This window comes from Theropithecus gelada, chromosome 11 (genome assembly GCF_003255815.1).
Source record: "Theropithecus gelada isolate Dixy chromosome 11, Tgel_1.0, whole genome shotgun sequence".
NCBI lineage: Eukaryota > Metazoa > Chordata > Mammalia > Primates > Cercopithecidae > Theropithecus > Theropithecus gelada.
In genome coordinates, this window is record NC_037679.1 from 27922604 (window position 1) to 27937865 (window position 15262).

The window sequence follows — 15262 nt, forward strand, 5'->3', positions numbered from 1 at the left end:
GTCCCAGCTACTCGGGAGGCTGAGGCAGGAGAATGGCGTGAACCCGGGAGGCGGAGCTTGCAGTGAGCTGAGATCGGGCCACTGCACTCCAGCCTGGGCGGCAGAGCGAGACTCCGTCTCAAAAAAAAAAAAAAAAAAAAGAGTGAGTATCCCCTGTGAAAAGCATTTTAAAGAGTGGGCTCAACTGAGTCACCAACAATGGACAAGGGAATCAATATTTAACAAGGACTAAAACTTAAGGTGAAACTACCTTCAACAGTTCATCTGTGTATTTCCAAAGCTGTGCCCTTCTGAACCACTCACAGCAAGAATAGTTAGACATATCATCTGCCTTCACCGAAAATGTGTACATTTCTGAGTATGGAGGGGGGAAAACACACTTAAAATGGAAGGGTTTCATATCTCTGCTTAAGTTTGTTTTGGTTTTTGTTTTACACAGAGACTCACTGTTGCCCAGGCTGGAGTACAGTGGCACAGTCTTGGCTCACTGTAACCTCCACCTCCTGGGTTCAAGCGATTCTCCTGCCTCAGCCTCCAGAGTAGCTGGGATTACAGGTGCACACCACCACACCTGGGTAATTTTTTTTTGCATTTTTTTAGTACACACAGGGTTTTGCCATGTTGGCCAGACTGGTCTCAAACTCCTGGCCTCAAGCGATTGGCCTGCCTCGGCCTCCCAAAGTGCTGGGATTACAGGCCTGAGCCACTGCATCTGGCCCCTGCTTAACTCTTGGGGGAACAAAGGCCTTCTTCACATGATCCCTCCCACCTTCTTTTCTTTGTCAAAATTCTGTGACAGACCCTTGAATTATTCCTGGACTGTTTAAATAAAGCCAGAGGCATTTATTTAAACACTTTATTTTTTTTTTTTTGAGACAGAGTCTTGCTCTGTCACCCAGGTTGGAGTGCAGTGGTGCGATCTCAGCTCTCAGCTCACTGCAACCTCCACCTCCTGGGTTCAAGCGATTCTCCTGCCTCAGCCTCCCAGGTAGCTGGAATTACAGGCACCTGCCACTATGCCTGGCTAATTTTTGTATTTGTAGTAGACACAGGGTTTCACCATGTTGGCCAGGCTGGTCTCACACTCCTGGCCTCAAGTGATCCACCCACCTCAGCTTCCCAAAGTGCTGGAGTTGCAGGTGTGAGCCACCGCACCTGGCCTAAACACTTCTTAATGAAGGCAGGGGTGAGGGTAATGGTGGTGAACCTCCTATAATTACTCTTTTCTTATTACATGTTTGGTTAGTGTTTTGGGGGGCTGAAGGCAAGGGAGGGGGGGTAGACCCATTTTAGGCTAGCCAGTGAATAATTCAGTTGTGTCCTTCACTGCCTGAAAGTCCCTAACTTCTCTGAGGCTTTTCCCTACATGCCAGAGACTTATCTTGAACTGGGGCATAATTGGGGTTCCCCAATTCTACCTCTCTACGCTATCATATTATTTACTACTAATATAAAACTAATTTTAACAAAAAGTTTGTAAGAAAACAATGTCATTTTCTTGAGGGACTGTAGTACTTACATACAATATAGGTAACTATATGAAAGTATATAAAACTTACATACAATATATGTAACAATATAAAAGTATATCAGGCCGGGCGCGGTGGCTCAACCCTGTAATCCCAGCACTTTGGGAGGCCGAGGCGGGTGGATCACGAGGTCAGGAGATCAAGACCATCCTGGCTAACATGGTGAAACCCTGTCTCTACTAAAAATACAAAAAAAAAAACTAGCCGGGCGTGGTGGCGGGTGCCTGTAGTCCCAGCTACTTGGAGGCTGAGGCAGGAGAATGGCGTAAACCCGGGAGGCGGAGCTTGCAGTGAGCCGAGATCGCGCCACTGCACTCCAGCCTGGGCGACAGAGCGAGACTCCGTCTCAAAAAAAAAAAAAAAAAAAAAAAAAAAAAGTATATCTAAAAATGTACATCCTATATACTTATGTATTATTTAATATACTACATACAATATCTTTGCATTCATATGTTTCATTTAATAAGCATATAATAACTCTACATCTTTGTCCCTGAGAGTATCTGTTACATGTAATAATCACATCTTAGTGCCTAGGATACAAAGCTGAACAAAGCCTGGTCCTTGGCCTGTATGTGCACATAGAGTTACTGGAAGATGCGCAAGAGGAGAAGAGGTGTGCAAGGAGATTCCGACTCTGCCCAGGGGAATAGAAAAAGGTTTCTGGAGGAAGCAACATTTTGAACTGTTTCAATTAACCTAATAAATGATGAAATGGTCTCTAACATTTATTCCTGCTCTAAAAACATGATGTTATGCTAAATTTCACCTGCCTGTATTTGTATATGTGCGTGTGCATTATGTGGGAAAGGAGGCTCAGTTATGTGTTTGAATTAACTGTCAATACTTGTTACTTTAGTTGTGATTTTTAAGTGGGGTTCTAGTTTTCACGCATTCGCATCAGAATAATTTAAAAATGGGAGAAGCAACTAATGGAAAGTTCTTTAAACAAACAGAAGGATTACTTAATTGGTTTCTCCTGAATTCCATGATAGGCTAAAGACTGGGGTAGTAAGTACTATCATTACTGCCTTTGTATCCCCACTGTCAAGGTAGTTATCTTCAACTCCAGGTAAGTGCATGATAACTCTGTGAAGCCACCTCCAAGGCAATTTGTTTGAAGTTGGCAGCTTTTTTTTTTTTTTTTTTTTTTTTGATGCAGTGGAGATTAAGCCCTCCAGTTGAGCTTGACAAAGGTATGTATGTGAAAGGTCACAGACAGAAAATGTGTGTTTTTAAAACCTGTGACATGCAGCAGTCCTCAGAAAACAGAGATGAGAAACATTTTTAATGTGCATTTTGTGTCTGTTTTATTTTAACACAAATTCAAATTAGGACTTACTAACCTTTTCACAAACTACTACACAGTATTACATTTAATTTCTAGGAAGAATGTCAATTGCTTGACATCACTAGATAGAAGTGTTTTTTGTTTGTTTGCTTCTTTTAAAGAGATAGACTCTCGCTGTGTTGCCCAGGCTGGAGCGCAGTGGTTGTTCACAGGTGCGATCATAGTGCAGTACAGCCTCAAACTCCTGGGTTCAGCTGATCCTCCTGTGTAAGCCTCCCAGGTAGCTGGGACTACAGGACCAAGCCTAGCTCCAAGCAGAAAGATTTGACTAAATTTGACTTAGTCTCCTTCCCTTAACCCAAATGCATGTTGGTATTTGATATAATGTGTGTGTGTGTGTGTATGTGTGTGTGGTTTTCTGTTTTTTGTTTTTTTGGGGGTAATTTCACGTTAAGGTGTTTTTTTTTTTTTTTTAACATCTTACTTTCTTTGCACTCTTAGAGAAAGGGGTGTTCTAAACACACAAACTGAAAGGAGGAATCAGGGCTAATGGCAGTTACCACATCTCAACTCTAGATACTGCTGTCACCACAGTGTTACTATCAGACACACAAGTTCAGGGATTAAGAAGAGAAACTAAGCATCTTTTGGATGCTGGCTACATGAACTTGAAGTGGGTCCTTATCAGCTCTCTTTGTGCTTTTACACCAATAGTTCTTAACCCTATCAGATGATGCCTCTTGTTTTCATATCCAATATTTTGCAACTTCTATTTTATTATGCTGGCATCCAATTCTAACACATTTACATACATAATTTCAAAAGATCAATATAGTGTTCAAACTACATAAAGCAGAAATAAAAAAGAAAGCAATTTACATAAAATATGGTATCCATATGCAAACACTTGGGCACTCCACTGGAAGACAAATGAAGAAGTCACATGCTTGTATCTATACTTGAGAGGCACCGTGAACACATAGATTACAAATGCAGACTGATTTGGCTCTTTTGTCACTGTTGTCAGGATCTTCTGAATATGAAATATCTCTCAGTCATGTTGAGAGCAAAACAAAATATAATTTCCCCTCAATTTACATACAGTGGCATCCCTGAAAAGTTCAGTATATATTAAAACTATGGGGGGAAATATTTTGTATTTGCATATAAAAAAGAGCTTGGTAAGGCCGGGCACGGTGGCTCAAGCCTGTAATCCCAGCACTTTGGGAGGCCGAGACGGGCAGATCACAAGGTCAGGATATCGAGACCATCCTGGCTAACATGGTGAAACCCTGTCTCTACTAAAAAATACAAAAAAATACAACTAGCCGGGCGAGGTGGCGGGCATCTGTAGTCCCAGCTACTTGGGAGGCTGAGGCAGGAGAATGGTGTGAACCTGGGAGGTGGAGCTTGCAGTGAGCTGAGATCCAGCCACTGCACTCCAGCCTGGGCAACAGAGCGAGACTCTGTCTCAAAAAAAAAAAAAAAAAAAAAGCTCGGTTTTAGCCTCAGATAATTGTAAGCTCATCTTACACCTGTGGAGGACATTAGAAAATTGTGGGCGGAGGGCACAGTGGCTCATTCCTGCAATCCCAGCACTAAGGGACGCTGAGGCAGGAGGATCGCTTGAGCTCAGGAGTTCGAGGCCAGCCTGGGCAACATAGTGAGATCCCTGCCTCTACTGAAAAAAAAAAACACAACTAAAATTTTCATGCTTACATGAAGAATGTAAGCATGAAAAGATAAGTGATAGGAGGGGTGCAGTGGCTCACACCTGTAATCCCAGCACTTTGGGAGGCTGAGACGGGCGGATTACGAGGTCAGGAGTTCAAGACTAGCCTGGCCAACATGGTAAAACCCTGTCTCTACTAAAAATATGAAAATTAGCCAGGCGCGGTGGTGGGCGCCTGTAATCCTAGCTACTCAGGAGGTTGAGGCAGGAGCATTGCTTGAACCTGGGAGGCAGAGTGAGCCGACATTGTGATACTGCACTCCAGCCTGGGTGACAGAGCGAGACTCCATACCAAAAAAAAAAAAAAAAAAAAGAAGGCAGTGTCTTTAAGAAACCCTGAATGTTTCAAGAATAAGAATAAGGCTGATAGCTGATAAATGTCTCTGAAAGGGACTCTGCATATTATGTTAAAGGGGAAAGGCTTACTAAACCCATATAACTTTAAATCACAAACATGTATATTATAGCTGAAGTTCCTAGATTTTAGTGGTTTTCTTGATATTCATCCTCAATATGTCAGCATTTGCATCACAATAGGCATTTTATGCAGGATCTCAAGCAAACTGATTTTACGAGCATATTTGGGAAATGAGCAGAGTGTGACGGATGACCAAGTGTTGTGCCAAAATTTTACATACAATGCTCTTTTCTGAGGGTAAATCACCAGCTAAAATCTATCCAGTCAGGGCAAGTGATCACGAGAGATCTGTGTATGTGAACACAGTACTTTCCTTTTAGGAGCAAGAATCTTAACTAATGTTAGGAAGATTTCTGAACATCTGAAATGGTATAGGAATCCTAGTAGAGGAATTCAGTAAATGTCTGTTGATTATGGGAAGGTGAGAGTTCTTAGGGAAAGATGCAAGAGAAATAAATTCTCCCTCATACTTAAAATATATCAATGAGAAATACATACTACAGTCATCTTTCAAAGCTCTAATGATAGTATTGATTTATGACTAGTGTAAGTTTTAGAAGAGTTGTTTTATTTTTCTTAATATGCATTTCCCAAGAGATTATAAATCAACACAATCTTTTTGGAAGGGAATTTGGTATGTATATCAAATACTTAAAACTGCTTTAGACTTAGTAATTTCCTTTTTGGGTATGTATCTATGATAATAATAGCAGCTTTTACATAGCACTTACTATGTGCCAGGAATTGTTCTAAAGATCCATGATCACGTAGCTACAAAACTGAGAATCCAGAATTTGAACTTGGGCAGGGTGGTTCCAAAAACTGTGCTCAGATTTTTGCTGTCTTAGCCACAAGGATGTTCACTATAGCATTGATTATAACAGGGAAAGTTTAGAAACGAACTAAATATTCACCAGTGGGCATAAGTTAAATAAACAATAATATATCTATTGATAGGACACAAAACAGAAATTTAAAATCAAGTTTTAGACATAACATGTTTGCATGGATGAACAAAATAAGATATTTGACTCAGGGGGGTAAAAAGGCTCAAAACTGTGTAGCATGATTCCAGTCTACTAAATGTTTCCTTTGGACGGTGAGATTTTCATTTTCTTTTTGGTGCTTTGTTGTATGGTCCAAATTTTCTAAATGAACTAGAAATCCTTTTGTACTCAGGAAAAAATTAATAATAACAAATTGTACTCTATAGCAGCACAGTCCGATCAAAATATAATGCAAGTCATATATATAATTTTAATCTTCTACTAGTGACATTAATAATGTAAAAAGAAACAGGTGAAATTAAATTTTATTTATATATTTATTTATTTTTGAGATGGGGGTCTCATTCTGTCACCCAGGTTAGAGTGCACTGGCACAACCACAATCTTGGCTCACTGCAACCTCCACCTCCCAAGCTCAAGCAGTCCTCCCATCTCAGCCTCCCAAGTAGCTAGGATGACAGGCATATGCCAACATGGCCAGCTAATTTTTTGTATTTTTGGTAGAGATGGGGTTTTGCCATGTTGCCCCGGCTGGTCTCAAACTCCTGAGCTCGGACGATCCACCTGCCTCAGCCTCCCAAAGTGCTGGGATTACAGGTGTGAGCCACTGCTCTTGGCCTTGAAATTAATTTTAAAAAATATTTCTTACATAACATATCTAAAACAGTATTATTTCAACATGTAATCAATATAAAATATTATTAGTGAAATATTTTCCTTTTTTGTATTAAGTCTTCAAAGCCACTTTCTAGCACATCTCAGTTTGGTCTAGTCATATTTCAACTCCTCAATTGCTTCGTGGCTAATGGCTACAGAATTGAACAGCTCTAGATCCTTGGTAGAAGCTATACCTTCAGGTCAAATGTGCCCAAATCATGATCCTAAAACCCTGTACTAATGACCTCAACTTCCATGGAATCATCCCCATCTGTGTCAAGCTGCTTTTTAAAAGAGAACAGACAGGTGCTTGGGAAACAGGCAGATCTGAGTTTGAATCTTCTAACACTTAGCTATGTGATCTTCAGCAAGTTAATTAACCTCTCTGTGCCTCATTTTACCTGTTTTATAAATGAGGATAACGCCTACTTTGAGTTGCTGAGATTGAAATAATGTATTAAACTATCTACGACATGGAAAGTACTTGATAACAGAGACTACTAAATTTGACTGGCTTTAAAAAATCTCTAATAATATTATTACTAGTAAGGAAAGTGTTATTATCCCACCTACCATATTCAGATACAATGATGATTAGACTTAGCAAGAGGCAAGACAAGATTCTTTTTTTTTTTGAGACAGGGTCTTGCTCTGTAGCCCAGGCTGGAATACAGTGGCACGATCATGACCCACTGCAGCCTTGAACTCCCAGGCTCAAGTGATTCTCCTGCATCAGTTTCCCAAGTAGCTGGGACCACAGGCATGCACCATTATGCCTGGTTAATTAAATTTTTTTTTTTTTTTAATGGAGTCTCTCATGTTGCCCAGGCTGGTCTCCTGAAGTGCTGGGATTACAGACGTGAACCACCACACTCAGCCAAGACAAGATTCTTAAAATAGATAGTAGGAAATCTCATTTAAAATGGCCCTTTGGGGTTTTGTATGTAGCAGAGCAGCTCTTTCGTTGCTATCTGTTGAAAGTCAACTCTCAACACAAGGGTTCATTTTTTAAAAAAATAATAAAATGTTCCTAAACTAATTTTGGGGTGTATGTGGAGAGACTACTCTGAGAAATGCACAGTAAATATGTTTGTATTTGAAAATGGGCTACCTAATGGCAGGGAATGAATGACGCACATCTTTGTTTGCCTCCCATGGCTTTTGCTCAGCAAATATTCGATCCATTAAATAAATAGATATAGATTATTGATTATGTGCCAGACATCCTTCTAGACAAAGGGGTTAGGGGCAAAAAATGGGAGGTGCTTCCTTAATTGAATGGAGGATTGAATGAACAAACTGATGAACACTGTACCTTTTCTGATTTTTCTGAACTAAGTCATCAGTACTTTTTTGCATCTCTTGTTTCACCCAAGACTTTCTTTACTATGTCGCGAGGCAGTGGGACTTCCTTCAAAAGACTCAATTGAAATATGGTCTACTATGGCTGAAGCTGGGTATCTGTGTGCTTAACTTTTGTGTGGGTTTTAAAAGTTTCAAAATAAAAAAGTTTTTAAAAATCACCAGTAATAATAGAAGGTAATTATCATGATAGGTATCAATGGTTTTATAGCATCCCTGTTTATAACAGAGTTAACCAAAAACTCTACAGATGCTCAGAGGTGAATGACTAAGAAAATTCACATAATCAAGAGGATAGAATACTATACAGCAACGAATTCACATCTGCAGACTTTGTCAATTCATGGAAATATATAAGGAAATAACATGAAATGAAAAAACAAGCAGAATATAATCCACAATTACAACAAAGAAAATACGTGATATGCATATATTTACATAGGCATATCACATATATTTAAGTTTTTACAAAAACTAAACATGTATTTGGTTATGTAGGAATATTACTTTCCTTTCTGGGTAAGACTGCCCGTGTTAATACATGTGATATAAATAAATAAATAACACATGTATAATAAATTCTGTGTTATTTTCTTTTATTTTGAGATGGAGTTTCACTCTTGTCGCCCAGGCTGGAGTGCAGTGGCATGATCTTGGCTCACTGCAACCTCTGCCTCCTGGGTTCATGCTATTCTCCTGCCTCAGCCTCCCTAGTAGCAGGAACCACAGGTGTACACCACCACGCCTAGCTAATTTTTTGTATTTTTAGTAGAGACAATGTTTCACCATGTTGGCCAGGCTGGCCTCAAATTCCTGACCTCAGGTGATCCTCCCGCGTAGGCCTCCCAAAGTGCTGGAATTACAGGTGTGAGTCACTGGGCCTGGTCATAAATTTTGTTTTCTAAGCAAACTTATCTTACGCCAGAAGGCAGAATGGTTAGGGAAAATATCTAGTGAAAAAGAGCACCAACAAAGGAGCACCATCTCTCAATTGTCACACTAAAGTGCAGTGACACTTCGGCAACTGACTCCCAGTTACTGATACAGTTTAATCTACCACTTGGAGCCAAATGGCAGATTTGGGATTTTTCTTAATCTGAGTTATTATTCAGAACAACATATTCAACACAAATATTTAAACACTAGTGCCAGATTTCATTTTTACATGATAACTCCTCAAGCCTTTAACCGCAAGAGTGCATACAAGGTAAAAATTAAAAAAAAAAAAATTAAGCCTGCTGACTTTCACTGTGATTGTGGTTTGACATCATGCAGGATGGATCACAATTGCTGATTCATATTAGGAAAGAGAGCCCCCAGCTGTCACAAGCACATTGTGTTTGAAAATACAAAACCTTACCAAATCACTTAGTACTTAAAATTAACAATATCCTCATCGTCTTGTGGTTGAAATGATGACTGAACAATAACTCAAGCTGGTTGTGTTCTATATATTTTTTAATTAATAAAATTAGTATTCCTAGATCTTTTTAAATTGCTCTACTCTAGCCCTAGGGGAAAATGATTTCAGAAGGCTGAATATGTATGCTGATTCAAGATATGATTTCTCACACACCCAACCTCTATAATTTTGGATTATAGAGTAATACAGAGTAATCTGGCACCAACTCTTTGGCAATGCTGTTTAAAAACAAAGTTACTATTACACACAGTCCAGGATTTGACTTTGCATTGTACATAAATACATTTATATAATACTTTTTATTTAATATAGAAGCCATAGCCTTGATTTTTTTTTTGAAAAATGATTAAGAATATGGTAATTATGAGACTCTCAATTGACTCAAAAGCTCAGAGCTAAAATCCAGGTAGAGTTTGAACACACCTTACAAAAAGTTGAGATCCAAATTACATAAACTTTTTGAAACTTTTGATTTAAGGACTAAGTTTTCTGGTAACCTCTTTGGGAACATCAGGATAATAAAAGATGATTAAGTAATAACGATATCTCGGCTGGGCACTGTGGCTCACGCCTGTAATTCCAGCACTTTGGGAGGCCGAGGCAGGAGGATCACAAGGTCAGGAGTTCGAGACCAGCCTGGCCAATATGGTGAAACTCCGTCTCTACTAAAAATTCAAAAAAATTAGCCAGGTGTGGTGGCGCATTCCTGTAATCCCAGCTACTCGGGAGACTGAGGCAGGAGAATTGCTTGAACCCGGGAGGTGGAGGTTGCAGTGAGCTGAGATCGTACCACTGCACTCCAGCCTGGGCAACAGAGTGAGATTCCGTCTCAAAAAAAGAAAAGAAAAGAAAAGAAAAGAAATAAAAAAGAAATAACGATATCTGATCAAATTATTTGCCTTGTCCGAATGGATGCCAGTGCTGACTATAAAATTCACCATCTGGGAGACCTTGAACAAATTATTTAATTTCTTTGATTCAAACTTGCTGTCTATAAAAATGAAAATAACTTTATGTAGTTTCTAACTTAGAATAATAAATTATTAATGATAAATATGAAAATGCTGGGAAGAGTTTCAATCACTACTAATGTATATTCATTATCTAGCATTGTCTTCTTCAAATGGATACATTTTGAAAACAGCCTTTAATCATAGAACCACTTTTTTGCATAACTTTAAGCCATAGGGTTAATTATACATGACACAAATCTAACCAACAGAATTGTACTACTTAGATTAAAAGAACCTTGCAGAAATGATAGTTTTGCATAACTTTAAATAAAAGACTAATTACATATGACATAGAAATCTTACCAACAAAACTGCATTATTTCAGTTTAAAAGAGACTTGAAGAAATGATATTAACAGTCCAAGTCATATTTAAAGAAGCCCATACAAAGGGGAATTGAAATGGATAAATGGATTTACTTGGGAGTTTATCTTGAAAAGGAACTAAAACACACATCCCAAATAACCAATGTCTGCAAGATCCAAAAAGACAGAACTCCAATAATGCAAAGGACTCAGTGACACTGAATTACAACGGACAAGTCCAGTAAAATTCAGTTCTTCCTACTATTCCTCCCAACAAAAGCAGAAATCAACCAACACGCGTGGTACCGGTTGACCCGTTCTGTGCCACTCAGAGTAGGTGCATGGAAGAGCAGACAGGAAGCTGGGGCATACTTAATGAATACTGAAATGGAGTACTAAGGGTCTGGGAAAGTGTGCAGAGACGGACCCTACCTTTCACAGATTTCCCAATACTGTGTAAGTGAGTGATAGAACTGTAGTTTTGGGCAACAGTCTTCAAAAACGCTTCCATCCCTTCCTGGTGGTGGTAGTTGAAATCCAGCGCAGCTACCAAAGGCAGCAACAGCTCTAGCCAGAGGTACGGGAAGTTCATGTTCTAGAGATGAATAAAAATAAGAACCTGAGAACACATGAGGGCAGGCGGGGGCATCACCGGCTACGGCTCGGTACTCAGGTCTCAGGGTCTCCCAACACTGACGCTTCCTGCCTTTTAAGGAGGCAAAAGCTGGAAGCAACACCTTCGGGAGTGAGCCGTGTAACCGGAGACCGGGAGCACGGGCAGCCTCGGTGCCCTCAACCTAGCTGCCGGCGTCCCCCGCTCCTCCTCCTCCCGGCACCTCCGCCGCCCAGCAGCTGCCGCAGCTGCGCCCGGCCCCGCGAGCCCCCAGCCTCACCAAGTCCCAGGCGCGCACCTCTACCCGCCTGCGGCTGCCCGGCGGGGCCGGGTGTTATAGCCAGGTCAGGGGGCGGGCGCGCCTGGGCCCCGCCCCCGTTCCTCCCTCCGGCCCACTCCGGAGCCTCGCGGGTGCCTCCCGGGCGGGGCCTCAGCCGCCTTCGCACCTAGCAGAGCCGGCGCCCGCGCGGTGTGCCCTTTGGTGGCGCTGCTGCCGGTACCGGGGGGCGGGCGGCGGAACGGGGCGGAGGGCTGCGGGACATGGAGTCGCCGCTCGCTACAGCCTTTGCTGGCGCCCCAGGTTAGAAGTGTGTCCTCGCCTCGGCCGTGGCTGTGGCCTGGGCAGCCACAGGGCGCTCCACTGAGGGACACTCTCTGTCGCTGGCTACAGCCACTTGGAAGAAGTTTAGGACTCGGCCAGTTTCCTGCGGTTGGCGGTGCCGGGGCCCACCTGGAGCCGGGACGCGTCCGGAGTCCTGGGTGCCCTGAGCCCCGCGCGGGCTCCTGCGGGATGGGCTGCGTCGGCCCTGGCAGGGCGAGCCAAGCTCCCAGCGGTGCCAAGCTGCCCAGCGAGGCTCAGCAATCGCGGGGCTTCAAGAAAGAACGCGCGCCTGTGTGGAAGTTTTAAATCCCACGAAGTGCAGAGTGCAGGATATTTTCCTACAAATTTACATAGTGGGTGGGATTTGAGTAAATTGGAATTGAATTTAAAACTGGAAGTCACATGGAAGAAGGCAGGACCACTGTTGTAAATCCGATGCTTCCCCCACCTGCACCTGAGTCTTAGGCCAATTCCAGGTCTCTCGTCCTAAAATGCTCATTTCTGGAAGGATGGCACAGTCTCTGCAGGAGAGAAAGAAGGATTCACTTAAACCTGAGAGGTGGTTTGTGGCGAAGGCCAACCCTTTTTACCTCTCTAAAAAAATCATTCTCATTCTCTCTCTCTCTCCCCCAACCCCTCGACTCTGTCTCTGTCCTCTGTCTCCCCCTCTCTCTCTTCCCCTATCTCTCTCCCCGTCTCTCTCTCCCCCTCTCTCTCTTCCCCTATCTCTCTCCCCGTCTCTCTCTCCCCCTCTCCTCACTTCTCTCTCCCTCTCTCCTGGATTCTCAGTAACCGTGTCAGGGTATTGGGGCCCGTGTCAAGGTCCGGGGGATACAAAAAGTTTGAAAACCACTGATTTCAGATAACATTCCTCTTTTACAGACTAAAAATATGGATGCAAGCCCCCGACTAACTGAATAGAGTTTTTCTCATGGAGGCCAAAGAAAGTGTATTTTTAAAGAGGACCTTGAATGAATCTAATGTGCCTTCAAGAGCTGAGAACTGTTAGATTCCCTGCTCCTTCTTTCTTACAGATACAGATACTTTTCCTAGAATTGAGTTCTCAGGCCTCCCTGAGACTTCCTGTGATTCTGCGGCAGCAGAGAAGAGTGGTTCAAGAGCTGAGGCGCTCATGGAATGGGCGCCAATTCTTGCACGGACACTCAGTGACTGTGTCGACTCTGTGCCTTATTTTCTGGTCTATAAAATGGAAGTCTTTTTTTTTTTTTTGAGATGGAGTCTCCCTCTGCCGCCCAGGCTGGAGTGCATCGGCCTGATCTCAGCTCACCGCAACCTGCGCCTCTCAGGTTCAAGCAATTCTCCTGCCTCAGCCTACGGAGTAGCTGGGATTACAGGCGCCTGCCACCACTCTTGGCTAATTTTTGTATTTTTACTAGAGACGGGGTTTCATCATGCTGGCCAGGCTGGTCTGGAACTCCCGACCTCAGGCGATCTGCCCACCTCAGCCTCCCAAAGTGCTGGGATTAGAGGCCTGAGCCATGGCGCCCAGCCATTTTTTTTTTTTTTAAGAGAAGTTGCTTTATTATGTGTTTATTTATTTATTTTGAGATACAGTCTCACTCTGTTGCCCAGACTTGAGTGCAGTGGTGCAATCTCAGCTCACTGTAGCCTCCACCTTCCAGGTTCAAGCGATTCTTGTGTTTCAGCCTCTAAAGTACCTGGGATTATAGGCGCGCATCGCCACACCTGCCTAACTTCTGTATTTTTACACCACACCTGCCAAACTTTTTCATTTTTAGTAGAGACCGGGTTTCACCATGTTGGCCAGGCTAGTCTTGAACTACTGGCCTCAAGTGATCCTTCTGCCTCAGCCTCCCAAAGTGCTGGGATTACATGAGTGAGCCACCTCGCCTGGCCCAAGAGTTGGAAAATCTTAATATGATATTGTTGAGTCTTTGAGTAGGTTTTTTTTTGGTTTTTGTTTTTGTTTTTTAATTGTGCAGTAGTCACTATGCTAAATGTTATTTCCACTGGATGAGTTAAAGAAGTTCTCCTTTCATTGTTGTTCATTGACTAAGAGGTCTGAGAGGAGGGGGACTAGAGCTTGAGGAGATTAACCTTAGGCAAAGTTACTCTAGGAATGGGAAAGGGAACTGAGTGGGAGCAAAGTGAAGGCTTGCTGATGTACCTTAGAAATCGTATCTTTTTAATAGAAGAACATGGACACTATCTGTTTTCCTGCAAGGTGCTGTGGCTGGAGACTGGAAGAAATGGTGGCTTCATCAATACTGGAATGGAGATTGCCAGGATTGTTGTTCTGGAAAAACAGAGATGAGCTATAGCTGAAATTGCTGCCACTGGGGTTCACACTAGGTAGGAAGGGAAGCAACTTCAGGAAGGAGTCAGAGAATGGAGGTAGGGGGTACAGAAGACTGAGTGCTGAAGGTTTAGGAGCTAGTAACACTCAGAGTGCCAGCCAGGGACAGCACTGGCATCACCTGGGAGCTTGTTGGAAATGCAGACTCTCTCATCTGCCTCCAAACCTACTGAATCAGAACACACATTTTAATAGGATTTCCAGATGATGTATATGTACATTCAAGTTTAAGGTGCACTGGTCTAGAGAGAAAAAAGATTTAGTGTTAGAGTATGAAAGATAACAGCAAAATAAAAGGTTCGCCTAATAGAGTAAAATACTGAAGTGTAGAGATTTTAGAGGTGATTTTTTTTGAGACGGAGTCTTGCTCTGTCACCCAGGCTGGAGTGTAGTGGCACAATTTCAGCTCACTGCAACCTCCACCTCCCGGGTTCAAGCAATTCTCCTTCCTCAGTCTCCTCAGTAGCTTGGATTACAGGTGCCCACCACCACACCTAGCTAATTTTTGTACGTTTAGTAGAGATGAGGTTTCGCCATGTTGGCCAGGATGGTCTCGAACTCCTGGCCTCAAGTTATCTGCCTGCCTCGGTCTCCCAAAGTGCTGGGATTACAGGCGTGAGCCACCAGGCCTGGCCCTAGAGATGATCTTTCTAAGCATGGCGCCATTAAAGGTAAAACCATAATAAAAATATTTAAAAATATAAAAATGTATGACTTCTGTACAGGAAGCCTTATAAAGGTTATAAGAAGAAAGGTTTAAATCAGGTTATGAGAAAAATTATAAACTGGAATAAGAAATTAATAATTCTGACAAAATCAAGAATGAGCAAAGGAGATTAATAAGCAGTTCATAAAAGCAGTAACGCAAATAGCTAATAAACATAGTAAAGGTTGCCAACCTGGTAAGCAATCAAAGAATTATAAGTTAAAAAGGTAAAGTAATATTTTGTTTTGCTTATCACAAAGCAAAATTA

General features: G+C 42.2%; 1 protein-coding gene across 2 annotated transcripts in view; it reads right to left on the reverse strand.

Moving 5' to 3' along the window:
* CPM (carboxypeptidase M) overlaps window positions 1-15262 on the reverse strand; it is a 110814-nt gene that overhangs the window by 66602 nt on the left and 28950 nt on the right. Inside the window, exons 1-2 of one of the 2 annotated variants that reach the window (XM_025401486.1) lie at window positions 11630-11681; window positions 11169-11331 (exon numbers count right to left, since the gene is read on the reverse strand). In XM_025401486.1, coding sequence (XP_025257271.1) covers window positions 11169-11328 — 160 coding nt within the window. In that variant the 5' untranslated portion in view covers window positions 11329-11331; window positions 11630-11681. Of the gene's footprint in view, window positions 1-11168; window positions 11332-11629; window positions 11682-15262 lie in introns of those variants that run through there. The other variant, XM_025401487.1, reaches the window with a different exon arrangement.